The sequence below is a fragment of the Sorex araneus genome, chromosome 4, assembly GCF_027595985.1.
Source record: "Sorex araneus isolate mSorAra2 chromosome 4, mSorAra2.pri, whole genome shotgun sequence".
NCBI classification, from domain to species: domain Eukaryota; kingdom Metazoa; phylum Chordata; class Mammalia; order Eulipotyphla; family Soricidae; genus Sorex; species Sorex araneus.
In genome coordinates, this window is record NC_073305.1 from 156,300,168 (window position 1) to 156,322,776 (window position 22,609).

Below are 22,609 nucleotides of genomic sequence, written 5' to 3' on the forward strand. Positions count from 1 at the left end.
TTTTTTCACTTAATGCACTGCCTTTTTTTTTTTTAAATGAAAGTTATCGATTTATTTCTTTTTGTGAGGGCAGGGGTGCATACCTGGCAGTGCTTGGGGCTACTCTTAGCTTTGTGTTTTAGGTGTCTCTCCTGGTGCTGTTCAGGGCACCATGAAGGGGTGGGATGAAACCGGGATCAGCCACATGCCTTGCAAGTGTCTCACCCCCTGGAATATCTCTCACACTTACAAGTTACATATTAATTGGTTCAAATCTCATCTCCAACATAATTTTGTCCAGTATTTACTACCTGTCACACTATTATACTTTCCTTTCATTTCCACTATTTGTGAAATTAATCCCCCCAATAGATAGTAACTGACTTTAAATGTTTATCAACTATTCTCAATATTTGTCCCTGCTACGTTGACGTTTTCCTCCCTCCCCAAGGTTAGCCATTCTCCAACCATCTTGTACACTGGCCTTTTCTGACGTTAACTTCTGAGTCTCTTACAAAAAGTTTTCAAACATCCCAATTTCTAGCAGCTCTCACTTCCTGTAGCCTGTGTGCTAATGTTCTGTCTTGGCTTTCTGCTGTGTCGTCTTTTCATTTTCTCTCTTCTGCTTCTTTATTCAGCCCTAATAACTTACATTTCTCTTTTTTTAAATTGTGTTTTAGGCACCATGATGTACAATATTGATAATGGCAGAGTTTCATGCATAAAACATGCCATCTCCACACCCTCTTCCAGAGGATCAGCTTTCCTCCACTACCACTGCAGTGGCCCCCACATCACCTCCCCACCTCCCACCCCCTTGCTGGGATATGATTCTTACTAAATAAGTAAAAATCATATCTCACTTCTTGTTTTCATTTGTTTGGAAGAGGGGCCAGGAAAAGAAACCGAGAATTACCAGCATGAAAATAAGAGTTAGATGTGGTAGTATTAAAGAAAGTGAGAATTTAGTATATGTTCTATTTCTTAGATTTGGACATGTTGTCATTTTAGTTTCATTTTATTTTCAGGTCTACCACCTAAAGGAAAGAAATCTTGGTGCTGGGCATCCTACCTGGAAGAGGAAAAAGCTGTAGCAGTACCAGCAAAGCTGTTCAAGGAGGTATGGGTCCTTCCAGAAATCACAGTTCTGAAAAGCAAAAGAACTGGAATTAGTAGTATTATGGTTCCTCTTATCTGTTAAGAAAAAGTAGTTCTGGTTTCTTAAAACCAGAAAAAGTAGCTTGGAGTAATTTCTCAAGGATGCTGTTTTCCATGTGTATGTGTATGCAGAAGGTTACCAGTGGTTGGTTAGCATTAGTGAATGTGCAGTATCCCACCTTCTCACGGTGTGTGCGCACCAGTGGGGGCATGCACCTCTCATAGCATTTACTGGATTGTGCTCAGTAATTTTAAGAGAAAAACTAGGTGATAAAATGTGGCATGAAATTTCATGGCAACATTATGGCTGTGAGAGTATAAAAGAGAATTGCTGTATTTTACATATTACAGCTAAGATCTAAAAGTGGATTATTAATACAATAAAAATACTTTATTGTGAATGCTTTAAAATCAATTGGAATTATAGGTAGTAAACGCACTTCTAAGGAAGAGATATGATATTGACTCAAGGCTAAACAGCTTCTGTAAAGGTTCAGATAGCAAATATTTTAGACTTTGTGAGGCATTTGGTCTTGGTTGTAATAATTCAACTCCAGCAGCCACAGGGAATAAATAAATGAATGGATATGGCTATATTCCAGTAAAATATAGTTTATAAAAACTGGTGGTGGGCTGTCTACAACCCATAACGGTGGTTTGCTTGAACTCTGGATTAAATTTTTTAATTATATTTTGTCATAATATGTTCTCATTCTGCCATTGATCCTTTTTATATATGTATTGATATTGGAAATGTTTAAAAGTAATGAATAGTAACTGCTGGGATGATAACATCTACATTAATAGTCAGTTCCATGCCGGGGTTTGGCTTAAGTGATACATATAGAACTTGCATGAGTAAGACTTTGAGTTTGATTGCCTTACACTGTATGACCTCATACACCACGATACCCTCTCCCCCCTCCAGCCTCTTACCTCCCCGCCCTCACCTTAACACTGCTAGGTATGGCCTGAAACTCCTGAGTGCTGTCTATAGTCTTCACAACATTAGCAAAAGGAACATATTAAAATGTAACAGCAACTACATACAAACGCTATATATATTTTCTGTAACTTAGGTCCTTTGCAGATAGACTTTCTTTCACATTTTTTGAAAGATTGACTATTTGTATATATGACATATATTGGCATATGTACATGATGTATATGTGTGCGTAGGTGATAATAAAAATAATTTTAAATTATTTTGAACAAGGGGCCAGAGATATAAAGATACAGAAGATAGGGCTTTTGCCTTGCATGTGGCTGACTTGGGTTCAATCAATTCCTGGCATCTCATATGGTGCCCAGAGCCTGCCAAGAATGCTCCCTGAGTGCAGAGCCAGAGTAAGGCATGTGCACTGCTGAAAGTGGCCCCAGAAACAAAACAAAAAGTATAATGGAACAACTATAAAATGAAATATCATCTATACTATATATTTTATCTTTTGCTATAGAAATGTTTTAGTGAATAACCTTGGTCACCCAACATGTTGCAAATGTGTTGGCTATATGTATTGAATAATTTGTCTAATTAGAATTGCCGAACCAAAAAGTGTTCCTTTTTTATAGCTCTTACGAGGTTAATTGCTTATATTTCTATGAGGCATATAAGCCTTACCCCTTGTGTGCCTCCTCTCCTTGCAAGCCAGCCTGATAGTCGGTAGCTATTTAATGTAATTTTTCTTTGAATACTATTTGTGGGTGAGATTGAGTATTTTTCAGATATCTAATTTTCTGTTCTGGAACCTGTTTATTGCCTTTGTACATTTTCCCATTGGATTACTTGGTGTCCTTTGCTGTTGTGATCTTAGGAATTATTTATATATTGACTTAAACTGCCTAAATATTTAATCACGGTAATTTTTAACACTTTCAACTAGGCTTTCAGAATATAATTCCTTAACTGCTTTTTATTTTGCATTTTAGTATCAGTCATTCCCATATAACAAAAATGGATTTAAAGTTGGCATGAAACTAGAAGGCGTGGACCCAGAGCATCAGTCTGTGTACTGTGTCCTCACTGTTGCTGAGGTAAGCTTTGCCCTGTCTTTACTCTTAAAATAAAATGTCTGTTTGGGAATTTTAATGAGAAGATGTGTTATTTGTTGAGTTCCTTTACTTCACTCCAGGTTTGGTGCTTAGTAGTGTATGTAGTTTTTGTATGAACCCTATGTGGGTCATGTTTTTTAGTGTCTGTTCTGTTGATGAAGGAACTGAGGATCAGAGAGGTTTAGTATTGTGCATAAGAACACATAGTTTTAGGTGGTAGGGACAGACTTCAATTTCTGTGTTGATTCCATTCCAGGTATTACTATGGTGCCTAAGGAATATATTGATAACATATTAATAGAATATCTTCAAAATGTTTCAAGGAAAATTTGTAACTCTCATGTTGTGTGAGTGGGGTGTATATATATATATACATATACATATATATATATATGCCACATATATATAATACTCCAATGTATTATTGAGAGCATGCTTGCAATTTAGTTTTCTTTCTTGTTTCTCCTTATCTTGAGCTAGTAATACATATTTTAAAATTTTTCTTCCAGAAGAGACATATCACCTTGCATTTGATTTTACTTACCAAGTATTCTTTGGACTTGGTAAAGACTTTCTAATAGGCTTTTAAAAAGCTAGACCCCTACAGAACACAGTCCATTTTTAGAGTTGGATGAGGGCAACCTAATCTTTAATAATATACAGTGACATACCATATCATGGGCCAGATGCTAAGCTTTGTGTGTTCTACCTCTTAGCTTATACTGCTTCTCAAAAGAAGCAGTATTTCAGATGCCACAGCTAAGACAAAGAAGGCCAAAGTAACTTAGAGCTTGCGATGTAACAAGTGAACTAGTGAAAGGAAATGGCTGGGTTATTTTACTGGTATCAGAAACCTGGTGTGGTTTCTTTTCTTGCAGATTGTATGTGGAGGGTAAGTATTCTGTCACTGTACGACTAAGGGATGATGTATGTCTGCTGGTGCTTGGAGTGTTTATCCAACCTCCTTCCATTAAAAAGGGAAGACTCAAAGCTTCTTTGTAGATAATGTTGGTTGTCCTTTTAGTGTATGCACTCCAAGTGTTTTTAAATTATGTACATATTTGTCTTTTTTTTCATATTTGTCTTTTTTATAAATAATGGGCTCCTATTCTGAAAGTTGTTTTCTTGAAGTTTTATCTTCTACGTTAAAATATAGACAGAATGTTTTAACACCAAATAGTATTCTGTTTCATTGAATTGCCATGATTCATTTAATTGCTCCCATATTGATAAACATCTGAGTAGTTTTCACTTTCTCATTAATACAAACAGTGCCATTATGAGCAGAGCACTCTTCTAGTCCTGTTTTGTTTTGCATGTGTAAGTATGTCTGTAGGAGCCAGCCCTTAGGATTATCAGGGTGGTAGTTGTGAATATTTAAAATTTTATGAATGCTGGGGCTAGAGCGATAGCACAGCGGATAGGGCATTTGCCTTGCATGTGGCCAACCCCGGTTCAATTCCCAGCATCCCATATGGTCCCCCGAGCATCGCCAGGACTAATTCCTGAGGGCAGAGCCAATAGTATGATCCCCTGAGCACTATCGGTGTGACCCAAAAAGCAAAAATAAATAAATAAATAAAAATTAAAAAATAAAAAAAAAATTTATGGATGCTACTGCTTAGGACTTTAGGAGCTTACCAGTTTTCATTTGCAAGAGAGTCTTTTCTTTTTCCTTTTGCTACTTGTTATTTATTTATTTATTTTTTACTTTTTAATTGAATATTATTTATTTATTTATTTATTTATTATTTATTTTTGGCAAGGGGAAGAGACTGGACAGTGTTCAAATTCTGAAGAAGACACTAGAAGGCAAAGCTTGGACAGCTCAGAGAGTAGATCAGAGTCACGAGAAGATAGGAAAAGAAGGGAACCAGAGACTAAGCGGGGGTACAGCTTTAGGCAGGAGGAACCTCTCCTTGTGTTCCAGCAGGAAGGATATGGAAAGGATGGTTGCGCATGGTGGGCACAGGTCGGGTTGCCAGTTTAGAGGCAGACAGTTGCAAGAATTCTTTTCATAGGTCTTTGAGAATAAGGGTGGGAGATAGTGATATTTAGAGCCTAAAGGAGAGGGAGGAGGTTTTGAAAAGAATTTTTTGACCAATTAAAATGGAAACTGGACAGGGCTGTCTAGAGGGGAAATAGTGGAACCAGAAGCTCTGCATTCAGAACTCATTGTTCCAGTAGTTTATTCTTAAGGAATGAGCAATGAAACTTTGCTCATAAAAGAGGGAGAATTATGGGTAGGTTCCTGTAGGCCTCTGGTCATACCAGTTTCATCAACTGTTCCACAGAAGCTTTGGGCTTGAGAGGAGCAGTGGAGAAGAGTGAGTAATGGGACCCTGCTATGGCCCAAGGACAAGAACACCTCATCCGCCTTGGAGGCTGGAGAGTGGGAGAAGGATCAGCCTCCACTCAAAGGAATGCTTAAAAGGGAAGAGCAGGCATGTCACCGAGCAAGGTTGAGGCTGTGGAGACGGCTTGCCACAGAGAAGGGTGCAGGGGTTTCAGAGGGCAAAAGAGATAGTAGGGATTGAGGCAGTGGAGAGGGACAGAACTCAGAGCAAGATGACCCTGAAATGACTAAACAGGGCATGCTCCTTACGCATGGACAAGAGACTGCTGAGTCGCCTGCCATCTCTTAGGCTTGTAAGAAAAGCAGCCCCAAGGTCTTTCTTGGCATGGGGCAGGTGTGCAGCACACGAGGAACCTCCTGCCCTTCTTGAAAGAGTGGACATGCGGGATCCTGGCCTTGCTCTGCTGACGGGCTCTAATGTCCTTGGAGATTTAGCTTCTCTGTAAATGTTATATATGTAATACATCAACGTACTACAACTGAAAAATGCTAATATGGAAAATCTAAAATGTCCATTATCCCTTCTTCTTTCTCATGTCTCAGAAGAAATCACTAATATTTGGCATTTATCTCCAGACTTATAATTATGACTCTCTCTCTATATGGATATGTGAGTATATGTAATTCTTGTGATAATTTAAATAACTATACTCACTATAAGTACATAGAAATGTATTCTCAGGTAGCACAAACATACACGCTTGAATAACACATAGATTTGTGCATGCATGACTTTTCTCATAACTGGGCTGATCCCATATAGTTTATTCTGCTGCTTGAGTTTTAGCAACGAGTTTAGCGACTCTCCTATGAGAGTAATTGTGCAGCTGCATGTTGGAGGGACTTTGCTGGCTCATGCACTGCCAGAGCTCTGTACTCTCAAAGGTCTGGTTTGCGTTACTGCAGGGCAGAGCTCCTGAGTGGTTAGGGAGCTATGTGGGCTTCCGCACGAATATATTCCGTGTGATTGCATCTGCTTGTTGCTGATGTGAGGGACATAGAGGTGCAGAATTCTTCTCTAAGCGCCCAAGGCAGAGCAGTGACCCCACGGAATCCCCACAGATGCGTGCTGCTCTTAAACTGTAACTCAGAATTTCCTCGAGTGGAGCCCTGTAGACATTCAGCTTGGGTTATATAGAATGAGTTCTTACAGGTGACTTAGAAACCCTTTCTCACCTTAGTCTGAATGGGGGGGTATCTCTTTCTTTGGGTTCCGCCTCTGCTTGAGAGCTGAATCAGTGGCTTCTCTCTGTGCTTACAGTAACATTGCTGTGGTTTGTTACTTCCCTGTGTCATGAGCTGGACAGACTGGGCACCAACATCCAGGTAGTGCATAGCTGGGCATTCTCCCCGGTTCTGTGTTTGCTCTGTAACTAACTGCTTTCCTGCCCACTAGTATTTGTTTATTTGGTTTGGGGGTCACACTCAGCTGTGCTCAGAACTTACTCCTGGCTCCATGTTCAGCAATCATTCCTAGCAGGGCTCGGGACTGTATGGGATGTTGGGGCTTGAACCATGTAGGCCATGTACAAGGCAAATGCCCTCCCTGCTGAACACTTACTTTGGTCCCTTCTGCCTGCTTTAGTACCTTGTGCTAGTTCAATAGATTAGAAAGAAGACCTGAGAGTAGTTGGAAAAACAGTTCTGCAGGCCATGTTGTGCTTATAAGATGACTTTGGGATGTTGCGAGGATAGCACAGACGATGGCTTCCCAGTACGTTGTATAGAGTGTCAAAGTCTTGCCTTTATGTTCTTTGATCACTAGTCTTTGTTGCTCTTTATCAGAGGGTTTTGGTAATGTACATTAGCCCATTTTTGATGTTCATATTGCTTTTTGCATATCTATAACACTTTTTTTCCATTGGTCAGCCTGTTTTATCTATTTCAGGTTTGTGGATATAGGATCAAGCTGCACTTTGATGGCTATCCAGACTGCTATGACTTCTGGGTAAACGCAGATGCTCTGGATATTCACCCTGTTGGGTGGTGTGAGAAAACTGGCCATAAACTCCATCCTCCCAAAGGTATTGCAACTTTTAGTTTTATATTTTAAATTCTGTAAACACTTCTAAATTTGTAATTTTTAATTATTCAGATTTTGTGATAAAAGTTCAAGTTTTTATTTGTAACAATAAACATCAAAATTGGAAAAAGTTGAAAATTAGAACATAACAAGAGAAAAAACTTGTGCATGATAATGAAAATATTAAAGTGAAACATTTAATAGGTACACTCCAACTTAGTAAACTATCTTTATGCTCATTTGCATGTAAAATCACATTTTCATGATAAGTAATTTTGGCTCCAGATTTTAGCTAAAGATTTCTATGATATGTACATTCTTGAAAAAACAGTTTAGAAAAATAAGTTGTTCTATGTTTATACAATGAGTTTATTTACTTATACTCAGCATGTAGAAAGTCTTAAAAATTTCAATTCTTAATCAAACTTGTAGATCTTAGTATTTCAGGGATTGGAAAGGTGACTATAACATTAGTTGATTAGGTGAAGATTGAAGTAATAGCTTTTAAGTTGTGCTTTTATTACTGAGTTGTTTATAAAGCTTATGTTTTTTATATAAAGAGGAAGGGGTTAACACTTTTCCATTCGTCTCTAATGTAGTTAATATCTTATTCCTCCTTTCATCTCTTAAAATTGGTATTCTTCACTTGAAATCAAAGTTTTGTATTACTAGTTTAACCTTTTTTTTCTACTTTTTATTCCTTTTCTGGGCCATATCTGGTGGTGCTCAAAGTTTACTCCTGAGTCTGTACCCAGGGATCACTCTTGCCAGTACTTGGGAGATCTATGTATATGAGACATTGAACCTGGCTTGGTCATGTGCAAGGCAAAAGTCACACCTGCTGTACTATCTCTCTGCCCCCATGAATGGTAATTCCAAGTGGCTGAAGGTTTGAACAAAAACACTTAGAGAAAATGAGATTTAAAAAGAAAATGTGTAAGCCTTTATATAAGATTACTGTTTTTTGTGTATGGAGAATTTTTAACCTCATGCTGCCTTCTAGACCTTGTAGAGGAGAGCACATTATCAGATAAAATGTTCAACTTATTTATTTTATGTTCTTTTACTTTTTTTTTTGTTTGGGGCAATGCTCAGCAGCCTCTCTTGGCTCAGCACTCAGGAATTACTCCTGGTGGTGCTCAGGTGACCATTTGGGATGTAGAAAATCAAACCCATTTTGGGTGTGCACAAGACAAGGGCCTTACCTGCTGTACTATCTCTCCAACCCCTCAATTTATTTCTTAAGAAAATGTTTTCTTCGTAAAATTATAAATATTACGGCAATTACGTTTCTAGTATTGGGAGCCAGAGAGATAATACAGTGAGTAAACTCCTTGCCTTGCATGCAGCTGACCTGGTTCAATTCTCAGCATCTCTGGTGGTCCCACAAGCACCACCAGAGTGATTCCTAAGTGCAGAGCCAGGAATAAACTTTTAGTATTGCCGGTGTGTTCTGCTCCCACGAAAAATTTTATATTTCTTGTGTTCTATTTGCCAACATGCTTATTTTCATAAGTTTTGAGTTGTCTTCCTTGTAATGATAGAAAAAAAAATTATTGTGTTAGTAATTTTTTTTTCCTGAAAAGTTAGTCTCCTAGGAGTGGAACTATAGTACAGTGGGTAGGACACTCACCTGCATATGGACAACCGAAGTTCAATCCCCAACATCCCATCCCCTGAGCCCTGCTAGGATTAATTCTTGAGTACAGAGCCAAGAGCGATAGCACAGTGGGTAAGGCGTTTGCCTTGCAGGCGGCCAACCAGGGTTCTGTTCCTCCATCCCTCTCGGAGAGCCTGGCAAGCCATCCTGGCCGCACTGCAGAGCCTGGAAAGCTCCTCGTGGCGTATCCGATATGCCAAATCAGTAACATCAAGTCTCACAATGGAGACGTTACTGGTGCCTGTTCAGAGCAAATCGATGAACAACAGGACTACAGTGCTATAGTGCTACAGAGCCAAGAGTAACCCCTGAACACTGCCAGGTGTGTCCCCTCCCTCCAAAACCCAACCAGCTGCCACCACTCCCCCTTCCCTGCCCAAGCAAAAGTTAGTGTTTCAAAATAGAATAGGTGAAGAAGAAAGAATCTGATTCCTTTAACTCAGCCTACTGCTGAGGAATTCTACCAACACACTGAAAGAGATCTCTGTTAATGAAAAGAAGTACACCTGAATGTAATATGTAGCTACTTTATGTTCTTTATCTCTGCTACTTTTAATTCAGGATAGGGGGTGAAAAAGCAGTTTTTTGGAAATAATCACAGCTTGTATGTAGAAGTTGTTAGGGAATAGGAGTTAAATTTTGTATATTAAACCATCGCTGATTGCTTGACTTTGCCGTGTTGGAGTTATAAAGTGGAAATGGAAGGTTATGCAAAATATTTTGGTATTTTACTAAGTCTGTTTATGTGTGCTTACTTTAGGATATAAAGAAGAAGAATTTAATTGGCAGACTTATCTTAAGACTTGTAAAGCTCAAGCTGCTCCCAAGTCACTATTTGAAAATCAGAATATAGTAAGTACATCCAAAATACTTTTCCTTTAAAAGGAAGTGGCTTTTGAGAGTTTCAGAGCATAAATTACAAGTAATAACAAAAATAGCTGCCATAAATTTTACTGCCTTAGTAAATAGAATACTCTTGCTGTAATTAATCTTTAAAAGTAGCTTAACATCTTCACAAATACCTATATTTTTCACTGTTTCATACATTTTTTTGAGGGGGAGGAGGTGGAAGATGATAATAGGACAAAACCCAAGTATATTTTTCAGTTAAGGTGCCTATTGAGATCATCTGGGATATTTTGTTTCTAGTGTCTTCTATTTAGAAGTGTTGTTGAAATGGGATTCCCTTAGTGAGATGAATGTCACCATCTTTAGCTTTACGTGCTAGAGACTGATTTGCTTTCACTTCATTTTCTAGCTTCCCTTTGCAGTAAAGCAGACAGAAGCAAAGTATGATTATTTGCATATTTTCTATTTTCTGACCTGTGTTCCTACTTTCTATTGCTTGTTTCTCTGTTGCCATCTCTGTGGAGAACATGATATGTTAGATTCTTCTCCCTTGCCCAGGTTTTAATCTAATTGAAATGAACAGAGAGCAAGCAGGTGGAAAACTAGAGCCATTTTTATAGCTTTATGAGGGCTCAGTTGGAGGATAACTATGATCTGGATCTGCCCTGGATCTGACCAAAAGTGAGCTGCTTGGTTCTGAACCCTAGAATTAAGATTTACTGTCCCTTCTGAGCCTGTTGCTGAGCCCTGGAGCATTGAATCGGGGCATATCTAATCTCCAGAGGGACTAAGGACCCTCATGGAATCTATACTCTGGAGGCTGTCTTCTCTCTCGAAAAGGGAATATTCCTTCCAAATTTCAGTTAGACAGGGTAGTGACTGAGAGCGTGGCGAGCAGACAGTAATGTTTCACTAATGGGATTCTTTTTCAAATGGAATAAATATTAGAAATATAGAAAAACCTTTTTATCCACTTCAAATCCTTTCCATTTGGGAAATGATGCTAATTAGTTGTTTTGAGGGCATTAGTTTAATGATAGAAACATCTTTGTTTATATTGCGCATAAGGTGGGTTAAATTAGAGAAGTATGTTTGTGCAGGGGAGGGGCTTGTTAATGGACACTAGACCCCATATTGCTCCATTTAAGTATCTTAATTGAAAGGATAGGTAAATTGCTGACATGACAATAATGTCTAGTCAGTATTCCTGGTCTGGCAAGGGGAGGAGAATGACACGTGGAGACTTCGGCAGTCTACTGTAAGTTCTCTCTCTGGATTTCCTAATCTTTGCTTTGTTTTTTCTTGATGAATTCAGCAAGAGCTTTGATTAACTGCCTTGAGCCATCTTCTTAAATTCTGTGTATTACTAGAAGACAGTTTGATCATGGACTATGTGATAGCTAGAACCCATTGATTTTCTGTTTCATGAGTCTTTGACCTTAAAATATCCACATGTTTATGATCAGAACTGATCATTTCAGGAGTTAAGTGTACAACAAAGATTTCTATGTAACATTCGTATTTCTTGCAGTTCAGACTAGATTTCATTCTGGTTTTCCATTATAAGTATGTCTGCATTTTACTTTTTACCATGATAGTTTTATTTTGTAGTAAAAGAAAAAGATTAGTCATGTTTTACATAGTGATTAAAATAGTACCTGTATACTTTCAGTCTGGTTAACTGGTAATCTTCTGCGCATGATATATTTTCCCTCACAGATTATTATAAGCAGATCAGAGAAATAGCACAGGAGATACAGCGCTTGTCTTACTAGCAGCTGATTCTCATCTACCCACCACTTTGCGGTACTACATACGATATACCCAAAATAACAAGAGTTGCTCCTGAGCACAGAGCCAGGAACAGGAATAGCTCCTCAGCACTGCCCAGTGTGGTCCCAAACCCCAAATGTTTATTTTTACTGCCTACCATACTATTGGCAAACTTTACATTGCCCAAGTTGCATATTCTAGATGGCTAATATTCTGTGGCTCTCCTTTCATTAAAAAATATTTTGAATGCCTATATGTGTTCAGTTAATTCATTTGGTGTTGTTAATAATATCTGTAGTTTTAACTAAAAGTCATAATAATTTGCAGTTTCAATTTCATTGCATGAAAATGACCTACTTTCAGTAGAGTATTCTTTAGAGAGATCTTTTAAGAAGTGGGAGTGAATTTGTACTGACGCTTACACATTTTTAACTTATTAAATGACTATTTTATGTGAAATAATGCTCATTGTTAAGTTTATAATAAAAGAAAAAAGTTTTATTCACTATATAGTTATAAATGGTGAATAAAACTTGATTAAGTTTTATAGTAGTAGTAGTCATATAACCAAGCTACCAAATCACTTGTTGAAATGAATTTTGCTTTCAGAGGTTGTGGGGTGTTGTAATTTTGAGATACAGACTGTAAACTGTGCTAGCAGCAGGGCTTCTTTTTGTTTTTGGGCCACACACCGCCATGCTCAGGGCTTCCTCCAGCCTCTGGGCTCAGGGATCACTCCTGGCAGAGTCAGGGCATCCTCTGTGGTGCACGGGATCTAATCTGGGTCAGCCATGTGCAAGGCAAGTACCTTACCTGTTGTACTATATCTCAAGCCCAAGAGAATTGTTCCTATTGTTGCATGTTGGAAAGCTGCTCAGCTGTGGAAACTTGTATAGGGCTTGTAAATTCTGTGAATAAACCCCAGGGTTGCCGGGCTACTTAGAAGGAGGTGCAGACAGGGTGCAGGTCTTTCTATTAAGTGTGTGCTTATCTCCAATTAAATTTGTATGATTTGTAGACAGTGATTCCATCTGGCTTTCGAGTTGGAATGAAGCTTGAAGCTGTAGACAAAAAGAATCCTGCATTCATCTGTGTTGCTACGGTAACAGATATGGTGGACAATCGTTTCCTCGTGCATTTTGACAACTGGGATGAGAGCTATGACTATTGGTGAGACATTTCCATTGCTGTCCTCCTTAGCTAATGTGTTTTTTTTTTTTTCGAAAAGACCAAGTGTGTGTGTGTGTGTGTGTGTGTGTGTGTGTGTGTGTGTATACATATATATATAAACAATATATATATAAACAATACTAAGTTTACAGTTTAAAAATAACATTGTTTTTCTACTCTTTCTCTATTTCAGTGATTTTTTTATTTTTGGGGAGTGGGGTAGGAGAGGGTCACGTTCAAGTGGTGCTCAAGAGGCCAAGGGCCTCTCCCTGTGATTTTCAGCCCAGCTGCTGTGATTCTGAGGGAGTTACCCCCATGTGGCCCAGTGTTGGGGGGCTCCAGAGCTACACTTGGTGCTGCTTGAGAGATTGTGTCCTGCGGTAATCAGACTGGGGTCAGTGTGTGCCTTCACCCCTATACTGTCTCATACAGTATGTGTTTTAACCCCTATATTATATCTACGACCCTTCCCCCGCCCCCATTTCAGATTTTTCATTTTTCACAAGCTCTATCTGGCAGCTATTCTACATAACATCCTTAACTCTGCTCTGTGCTTTGTATCGTAATGCACTTCCTGCAGTGGAAGTGCAGTTTCCATAGCCACACTCCCCGTATGTGCTCCAAGGTGAGTGCGTGCACAGACTCGAGCTTTCCCTCTTCTCTGGTGCCTTTACCAAATTCAGTCTCTCCTTCCTATTTTCATGCTCAGTCACTAATTTTTTTATTTGCAGTAGCTGAATGAAAGCATATTGATGGAGATGTGTTGCTATTGTTTGTTTCATGGCAGATTGTATAACTTGGTTACAGTAGTATTAACCTTTTTAGTTGCGGTGTATAAGTTTGTGTTCTTGCCCCTGCACCATTGTCTTCCCCCTCCCTGAGATGTTATTTCAGGGCACCCCAGCAATACCGAGAGAGCTCCCCCCACTCTGAGCTTGGTGGGAATCTTGAGGTGCTGGGGGTTGAACTTGGATTTTGCAGATGCAAGACATGTGCTTAGCCTTTTGAGCTGTCTTCCCATCCCAGGGACACTGTTTTTTCCATCTTTAACACACTTGATATAGACCATGTAAAGTAGTAAGAACAATGCATTACAAAAATTGTGTAATTTTTCATCTTTTTCCCCTTGTAACATTTATTACAAAGCTCAGTTGTGTGTCCTGCTGACAATTTCAGTCTAGATTTGTTGACCAACTCCTCATTGTATTGCTTTCCACATTCTTTTTACTCTTCATACTGCCTGTTAATTGATGATTATTTTATTAAAAATTATTTGTATCAATCTCAGGCATGAGAATTGATGAGGAAACTTTAATTTGAAAGTGCTGTCCTGGACAGCTCGCCACCCTCTTGGGTTTGATGTGCTAGGATGTTAACCTTTAGTGCTGATGTAAATGACCAAGATCCAGCTCTTTAATTAATAATTGATACACAGAATCAATTACTGGAATTTGTTAAAACAATAGAAAATTCACTTTTTAAATTATTGATTCACGCACTGACTGATTTTAGCTCCAGTATAAACAAAATGAATGAGTGATATTTGTGGTCTTAAGAGTCTTGTAGCATTCTGAAAGTGTTGGTTCTTGCTTTATTTTTTATTTCTTTTACTTTTTTGGTCACACCTGGCGAGGCACAGGGGTTACTCCTGGCTCTGAACTCAGGAATCACTCCTGGTGGTGCTCAGGGGATCATATGGGATGCTGGGAATCGAACCCAGGTCGGCCATAGGCAAGGCAAATGCCCTACCCGCTGTGCTATCGCTCCAGTCCTGGTTCTTGCTTTTTTTTTATTTATTTATTTTTTTTTTTTTGGCTTTTTGGGTCCCACCTGGCGATGCACAGGAGTTACTCCTGGCTCTGCACTCAGGAATTACCCCTGACTGTGCTCAGGGGACCATATGGGATGCTGGGATTTGAACCCTGGTCGGCCGCGTGCAAGGCAAACGCCCTACCCGCTGTGCTATCTCACCAGCCCCTGGTTCTTGCTTTATTGATGTATGTCTTTTTGTTGTTGTTTTGGGCCACCTCTGGGGATGTTCAGGGCTGACTCTGGGCTTTACATTCAAGGCTCAGTCCTGGTGGGCATTGGGGATCATTGGGGTGCCAGGGATGTCACCCAGGCCAGCCACATGTAAGGCAAGGACCTACCCACTGTACTAACTCCGCAGCCCCAACAATCATTTTTGTTTGATGACAAATACCTGGGCAATACAAAGATCCTGGTGTTTTCTAATTTATCTTTCATCTTGTTTTCTTCATATAGGAGCCACACCCGGGGATGTTGTGGGGCTAGCTCTGCCATTCTTGGCAGTGCCTTACTTGGGGGCTGGGGGGCACTGGGGCGGGTTGGTGGGCACGCAGAGATGGGAACTGAATGAGCAGCAAGCCCGTGCTAGACAGGTGCTCTCCCACCTGAGCTTTCTCCCAGCCTGCTGCTCTGCTTTAGAAGAAGAGAGAAAAATGGTGTTGTTTTTTCTTTTTGAGTTCTGGTTTTGTGCTTTTATGAGTACAAACTAATTATATTTAGGATGATATTTACTTTGAAGATTTTGCTTGCATGTCTGACTATTGACATGAAATCGTTTTTGTTAATCGTCAGCAGAAGAATACAGTGTGTTCCCTTCCACAGTGTGCAATTAAGGCACATTGAAAGTTGCTTAAGAGCCCTGGCATCGCTCCAGCTTTATTAATACTGTGTTCTTTGATCTTTGAGTTTTGGAATGATTTTTATCTGATAACTTACTAAGGTATATAATTGAGGTTACAAATTGGATTGCTTTTCCAAATTTAAAAGAGATTGGAAGAGAAAATTTTCTTCTTTAAATTGGTGGTTTTATTTCTTTTTACCTTAGTGAAGATTCGAAATCATTCTTTATGTACATATATACTTATACATTTATTTATACGTGAGTATATACTTATATATAGGTGCACACACATTTATACAGAGTATTTAGTTGCAGTAAAACTTTTTTCCTTTTAAAGAGGATCATGGTGAAAATCTATGTGGGGTTGAAGTTATATTTTTAAAGTAAAAATTGCTCTACCTCTGAGGGTTTTTTTTTTTTTACTATTTCATTTTTTGTAGATGGGAGCTCTTAATTTTATCCCTTTAACAGTCATTTGGTGCTGAAGAGCCTCACAAGCTACCTGTGGTGTAATCCATATGCCAAATACAGTAACAACAGGTCTCATTCCCTTTTCCCTTAAAGAGCCTCCAATCGTTGGGAAAGATGAGTAAGGAGAGGCTAAAATTTCAGGGCTGGGAATAATGGAGACGTTACTGGTTCGAGCAAATGGATGAAAAAACGGGATGACAGTGATACAAGAGTCATTACACTGAGGAATAATCCTTAATATAACAGGCACTCAGAACTAGAGAAGACTTAGAATTTGTAGGAAAGAATGGAAAATGCAGGGCGGCCACAGCGCTCCAGGGCTTGGCGCCCCAGGCAGTGCTCAGAGGGCCGTGTGCAGCCTGAGGGCTGAGCCCTGGCAGAACACTGGAGGAGGCTTGACTCTGCCCCCAGGCTCTGGGAAGGGAACTCCTTAAAAATGCTGTTTTTCTGTAACTTTGTCTTCTGAGAACTAGAAAAGTATGACCACAGGACTTGGCCTGGTGATGTGAGGTTGCAACCCCATCCATTTCAGGAGTCCCAGTGAGTCAGGGCAAAAAATTTCAATAAACAGATTGAGGATAAGAGAAAAACATTACACTAGTCCACTAGAACAAATGTAGGGCTGGGATTTTCTCTGAATGTACTAAACACCTATTTTTTTTTTTCCATTTGTTTTGGGGCCACACCTGGTCGTGCTTAGGGCTTATCTCTGGCTGTGCCCACAGGGGTCACTCCTGGTAGGGGTCAGGGAACTGGACTGGATGGGCTACCAAGGATTGAAGGTGAAAAGCAAGGCAAGCATCTTGCCCACTTTCTGTAGGACTGTTTTTAAAGAGAAGAAACTTTTTAACATGTAGAGAGTGATAGTAATTTTCTGTTTTTCCCCAAACTAAAGTTTAGGCATCTGTAGTGTTTTCAGTTTCTTAGAACAGTGTCAAAGCTAAGAGGCTTGTCATGCCATTAAATCGGGGCACATTGGAAGGCTGGATTACAGGGATGAAAAGAGAAGACCTAGGTAGCCCCGTACTTCAAGGAAGAGAGAATCACAAACACCACTCTTTGGGCTGCAGGGAAGATGATTAAGGGTTAATTATTAGTAGCATCTGATCACTGTCTCGTTGGCACACCCATGAGGGGCTGACTCACTCATTGCAGGGTTCTGAGCTTCCTTAGGGACCATGAAATTGAGCTGAAACAAGAAGGATGGTAGGAGTCAGTACTTAGAGACCAGGGTGGGCTATTTTCTGGCCAGGTTGGAAAATGCTTGCGTCTAGGACCAAAGGTGCAAATAAAAATGTTTGGGGAATGGCCTTAGTCTGTCAGTATGTGACTTAATTCTTCTAAGCCTTGGTTGTCCCCTTTGTAAGAGGGATTGACAATTATTCTCATCTTGTTAAGATGTTGGGAGAAAGCAGTTTGCAGTAAGTTAAAAAGATAACTGTGAGACCTTAAGGAAAAATACTTCGCTCTGAAAAAAGTGGATTATTGTTCAAGGGAAAATTCGTGTTGATGCAAGGCTTTCTTAGAGAAATTTGAACTTGGTTAGGACCTACAGGGTGCACGGGACTTTTTTCAGGGTGGAGAAAGATGTGAAGTCCAGATTCTCTAAGAAGGGCTAACCTTGGCAAGGGTTAAGATCTCATTTCTCCGTGAGGAGAAAACTAAGAAAAAAAGTCGAATTTTATACTAGGGCAATGAGAGGGCATCTCCCTTGTCTTTTTCAAGCCACAGTGTTAGTACAAATTCGTTTTTCTCAGTTTGAAGCAAATAATATTGAAAAATAAGAAACTGCTATAAGAGATGAAGTTGGAAATGAATTCGGAATGACAAAGAGAAAATAGATTACTCAACCTGATGAAGATTGGGGAGGATTTAGTACTGAAACATGTACTGAGAACTCGGAGAACTGGCGACTTCAAGGAGCTTATATATGATGGCGGCAAAAATAATAGTCATCCTGCTCTGGAATTGGCAAGTGGGTGGGGACCATTGTCCTGTGTTTCTCTTAATAATTGGAGCCATCGTAGCTTGAAAGAAAGACAGATCTCTTTAAGAGTCTTGAGAAGTTCTTATTTGACTCTGCCTTGATCTGAGGAGCTCAATGTGTGTGCGTTCATTTTGCTTAACTTTCAGCTGTGATTGACAAAACCAGGGTGTTTTTCTTCTAACTTGGAGAAATCACTTTACCTCTCTGTCTCCATAACATTATGTTCTGGATGTCCGTTCACTTTATGTTGTAAACGTGAGTTCTTTGTGGGTTGTTTCTCTGGTGCCTGATATTTTGAAATCTAACAGTCTAGATCTGAGTATATCCTAGCAGTTCTCATGAACTTTTAAAAGAAGAACTTCTTTGGTTTTCGACACACACACAAAATTCTTTTCTTTGGGATGTATATCCCAAAGAGAGGAAGGAAATGTCCGGCAGGCCATGATTTGCCAAATTTTTCACCATTACTCTTTCTTGATTATATTTCCTTTTGTTACATTTCTGCATTTGAACACTAGATGGGACTAAGAGATGACTTGTTCTACAATAGTAGCAGCAAATATTTCACAGCCTTGTAACTTCTGAATAAATCACTGTTGGCTTATCGAGAATATAAGTAAAACAAAAAATAGGCTACTTTTATTTTTATAATTTAATTGGATTCTTTGTTTAAGTGGTTTCTTGATCAGTAATTTGATATTAAAACATTATGTAAGACTCAGGTAGTACAGAGAGAAAGCTAATAAAATAAAGAGTTAGTAACAGCTAATGTTCATAATTTAATCAACAGAAGGTTAGTAGATTAATTATAAAAATTACTTGATACTTGTACTAGATAGGTAAGGAAAGGATCAATGTTTCACTTATTTTTTATTTTAATGAGGAAAACTAGATTGAGGTCATTAGGAATAGCTATCAGATATAAATGTCCCTAAAATAATCACTAATAATATTTGATAACCATGATTTACTAGGAAAAGATTAGTAGACCTAGTGCTTTATAGCCTTTTTTACAACTTATCGCAATGCATCTTAAGAAATTGCATATTAACATGTTTTATGAAGAAATGTGACAATTGCTCTTTAAACTTGGTGTTGACTTACTAGTGAAGTTTTCTTTTTGTATTTTTAAAACAAGGAAATATATACATGTAAACCTAATGTTTAAGGAAAAATAATATGGGAAAGGAGTAGGTAATAATAAAGAAAGGGGGATATTTTACATTTCTAAGTATAAATTTAATGGTATTTTCCATTAAAATAATTCTGAGAAAAAACATCCCTAAACTGGGTTGCATCAGTTCCTTTGTATTGCTGTTGAGTGCTCTTTTCTTGGAAAAGTCGATTTAGAAAGTAGTGACTAGCATGTTAGTCTCCTTCAGGTAGAACATTTCTAAGCCATTTGTTTGTCTTTCACTACATAAAGACTCTTCTCTTCCAGAATCTCCAAAGACTGTTACCCTCCTGGTTTTCAGCTTCACAGTTTCCCATGGAAAGGGTTTTGTTGCAATTTCCTGATCTTTCAGGATGTTCTCAATAGATCTGAGAACAGCAAGAGTGACCTCCTTGTCACTCATGAGAGTTGAAACCAATGTTTCTCAGCCATTTTCTGACGTGGGTTATTTCTAATCTGGTACCCTTTCTGTGCCCCATTCCCCTCTTCCCCTTGTGTTAGTCCCTTAGTCTTGTGTTGTGACCTCTTGTTTACACAATTTTCACCAGTGCCCGCCTTGGAATATTCTGAAGGTCCAGTGTTTCCAAAGTAGATGTGCCTGACAACCCAACCCCATGCTGAAAAAAAGATTGTTATTCTGCTTCTCTTTGCCAGGGCTCAAGATACCATATGGGGTGCTGGGGATTGAACCCTGTTATCCTACCCACTGTACTATGTCTCCAACCTCCATTTTATTGCCCCTTATTTTATTTAAACACCATGCTTTACAAAGTTTGTCATGATGATTTGTTACAGGCATTTAATATTCTAACACCAATCTTACCACCACCTCTTTTTCACCATTTCTCTATTTTCCCAACCTGCTCCAATAGCAGACCCACAATAATTTATTTTCTATTGTTTATTACCATCAAATGTCTAACAGAATGTTCAAAAATCTTATTTTTATAGGAAAAAAATCATCTTGGGGACATTAAGTCCTTGTCTGAGGTTTTACTAAGCTGTCGTTGCAAGCTAAGCCTTCTGGGTTAATGTTTTTATTGATATTCATTGGCTTCTGTGGCATATCCTATTCAATCTGGTGTGCTACTGCTAGGATGTCAGTGTTGTAGAGCGAGGACATATGGCGCAGCCAAGAATATGACTGCACACTTCAGAAAAATCAAGAATGATCACCTGGGTATGGCTGCCAGGTCTTCCGAAGGTACAGGGAGGTGGGGTAGGTTGCTTACCACAAATAAGAGAACACCTGAATTTTTTTAGCCACGAAGATCTGTGTACCTGGAGTATTTTGGCAGGCTATGTTCTCTGTGTCACTTGGTCCTGGGGTGGTGGGGTCCTGTCAGAGCCATAACTATGACTTCGAGGTGTGGGAACAGCTGCTGATGCTTTTGTTTGGCTGAGCAGTGGCGCACTCAACTCTGAGATTGGCCCAGAGGTCTCATCCGAAGGCCTCATATTTTAAAAGAAATTCTAAACTTCAATATTTTTTAAGTAATGCAGAGACTATGTATATCTCACTCTACTTCAGCTAAACATTTATGTTTATATATACATTTGTGTGTGTGTGTGTATGTAGTTCAAGGGGCCAGTTGTGGGAATTGAACTGGAGTGTGTGTGTATATATGTATATATATGTATATGTGTATATATATATATACACACACACACATATATATTTATATGTGTGTGTATTGTTCAAGGGGCCAGGTATGGGAATTGAACTAGGTTTGACCACATTAAGACAAGCACTTAATCTGCTGTACTGTCTTTTTCACACCAAAACAATTACTTAAAATATCGTATTATGCCATTACTTTGCCTAAAGTCTCATACATGATGGTCTAGAAAACATTTTACTTTTACTGGTATTTGAGGATTTTTCTTGATTAATTACGATTTTGTAATTTATATAACCTGCAGGTGTGAAGCAACTAGTCCACACATTCATCCAGTTGGTTGGTGTAAAGAACATAGAAGAACTCTTATAACTCCTCCAGGTTTGTGTTCATTGTGAATCTCATATTACACATAATTATTGGGAGTCAACGATCTTTTTCTGTAGAGGGCCAGCTAGTAAACATTTTTTAGCTTATGGACCATACAGTCTCTATTGCAAGTATTTAGTGTTGTCTCTATTGCAATTATTTAATCCCTTTATTGCCACAAAGGTGACCAAAACTAATAGACACATGATTCAGTTGTATTGTAATAAGATTTTATTGCAAAAACTGGCAGATAGCCAGCAGGTGGTTGGTTGCTGGCCAATGACATTCCTGAAAGTATGCAAGCATTGATATAGTGAGTGGGGATCTCAAGTTTTCTCTTTAAAAAAAGAAAAAGATATTTTAAGAGAAAAAACTTGTATTGAAATATTTTTTTTTATTTCTCAAATGAAATGTCTGATCTCTGTATTAATATACATTTCATTGGTGGTGGTGGTAGTGGAGGAACATGGACACCTAGCCATGCTCAGAGGTTACTCTTGGCTCTGGACTTAGGAATTACTCTGGTGGAGCTCAGGGGACCATTTGGAAAGCCATGGATTGAAAATGGTTGGCCTCATGCAAGGCAAGAGCCTTCTGACTTGTACTGTCTCTCCAGCCCTTAACATATAATATTTTGTATAACTATAGAAGCAAAGTACCTAAGACTTTGGCAAATATAGAAAAATGGAATCGTGTATTTATAAGGCAGTCTGTGGATAAAGCCTTGACTATACCTTGGATCACTTCTGGAAAAAGCAGTGTTCATGTTTAGTGAGAATTTGAGCTTACAGATTTTTTTTAAAACATAGATCCGAATGACTACATTAATTTTTCCCTTGTGACTCCTGATTCCATAACATTATTTTCCACCCTTATGTAGCAGTCCCTCTCTGTTCTCTCAAGTCTTTAGGTACCAGTTATCTGACTTCGGCCACAAAGCTCTGTCGTTATTCTCCATATCTTATGTCCTTTGGCCTTATGTCCTAAAGAACAGATTCTGTGGTTTCATAACATCAGGACTGGGTTTTTAAGCACACGATGGCTTAAAGTGTCATGGCTGATACTCATAGGAAGAGACAGTCCCCAGGTAACACAAAGCTGCACTGTGCTATAGGTAGGCGTTTGTGGATGGTTGTCAAAAGGGAAGAACAGACTGCTCCTTGTTGATAGGAATTATTTTGGGAATGTTACTTGCACTGTGTAAACAGAAGCATGTAAACACCCAGTGTGAAGCTTCTCATGCTTACTTCATTTCATTCTAAAAGCTGGGGGCGGAGAGTTCTACTACCCACTGTACCAGTACAGTGGGTAGAGTGTTT

The 22,609-nt window shown here is 38.9% G+C and overlaps 1 protein-coding gene across 7 annotated transcripts in view; it reads left to right on the top strand.

Moving 5' to 3' along the window:
* L3MBTL3 (L3MBTL histone methyl-lysine binding protein 3) overlaps positions 1–22,609 on the top strand; it is a 119,823-nt gene that overhangs the window by 40,412 nt on the left and 56,802 nt on the right. For all 7 annotated transcript variants that reach the window (XM_055136913.1, XM_055136909.1, XM_055136911.1 and 4 more), the window contains 6 exons: positions 1,008–1,099; positions 3,067–3,171; positions 7,434–7,569; positions 9,989–10,080; positions 12,869–13,020; positions 21,226–21,302. In XM_055136913.1, the coding sequence (XP_054992888.1) occupies positions 1,008–1,099; positions 3,067–3,171; positions 7,434–7,569; positions 9,989–10,080; positions 12,869–13,020; positions 21,226–21,302 (654 nt within the window). The remainder of the gene's footprint in view (positions 1–1,007; positions 1,100–3,066; positions 3,172–7,433; positions 7,570–9,988; positions 10,081–12,868; positions 13,021–21,225; positions 21,303–22,609) is intronic.